At 30.4% G+C, this 989-nt stretch overlaps 1 protein-coding gene across 1 annotated transcript; it reads left to right on the top strand.

Moving 5' to 3' along the window:
• Positions 1 to 142: 142 nt before the first annotated feature.
• LOC100569165 (beta-hexosaminidase subunit beta-like) lies at positions 143 to 976 on the top strand (the record flags this gene model as incomplete). The annotated part of the gene is made up of 3 exons (XM_003248859.4): positions 143 to 386; positions 595 to 790; positions 869 to 976. Coding segments are annotated over exons 1-3 (496 nt in total), but the record flags the coding sequence as incomplete, so codon positions are not given.
• Between the last annotated feature and the right edge of the window lie 13 nt (positions 977 to 989).

Here is a 989-nt window from a genome sequence, read left to right as displayed (position 1 = left end):
GAGTTTAGGTGGCGCACTGACTAAATAGCTCAGTGGCCGGTGGACGTTTATTATATTAACTTACCATAAGTATATGACCGCTATATGCATACTGTACGTAATACTCTAAATTGTAAATTCTAATATTCAATTCACTGCGAGCATTGTCACATGACACACTTATAATAGTATATTGTGATTTGCAATCAGACAATATGCATTATAATAATTTAATTACTAATTCATTCGTTGTTTGTTCTATTCTCCTATTCTCCGTACCACAATCATTCAACCAAAATGTGGGACCAACTGTAAAAATGACCAATGGACAAGTGTGGCCGAAACCTGTGCTGCAACACATCTACGATGAATACTTGACATTTGAACCAGAAAATTTTCATTTCAATGTAAGACCAAACACATAAAATATAACTAAAACATGTATACGATTTTGATTTTTTTTAACCGATTTTTTTATAATAAAAATTATATTTTAAATAATTTTACGTAGGTACCTATAATATTATCTTGCATATTATAATATTTTAATAATAATTGCTTGTAAATATACGGTATTAAATTGAACATCATCAGTTAGAACAATTTTTCCTTTAGATTACAGGTTATAGTTGTGACGACCTTCAAGATGCATTTAAACGGTATAATTCTATGCTGTTTTTAAAAGCTACGAAAGCATTTAAACAAAACACTAGTTTATCTATGGACTTAATCATTGGCAAGATGGAAGTGCTCAATGTGCAGATGACAAATCCCTGTGAAAATTATCCTTCGTTAAATATGGACGAAAAATGTAGAGTACTTTTTATATTTTCTTAATACCTCTCTTACTATACATATTAATACAATTTTGAATTATTTTTTTGTACAGATGAAATCAAAATAAACAATTCCAGTGGACTTTTACTTGCATCGTCTATTTGGGGCATTCTCAGAGGTCTAGAAACATTTTCTCAGTTGATTTATTTGGGAACGGACGGTTCGACGGTAAT

This window comes from Acyrthosiphon pisum, unplaced genomic scaffold (genome assembly GCF_005508785.2).
Source record: "Acyrthosiphon pisum isolate AL4f unplaced genomic scaffold, pea_aphid_22Mar2018_4r6ur Scaffold_13864;HRSCAF=14507, whole genome shotgun sequence".
NCBI classification, from domain to species: domain Eukaryota; kingdom Metazoa; phylum Arthropoda; class Insecta; order Hemiptera; family Aphididae; genus Acyrthosiphon; species Acyrthosiphon pisum.
The sequence above is the reverse complement of the archived record's forward strand: the minus strand, read 5'-3'. Positions and strand labels throughout refer to the sequence as shown.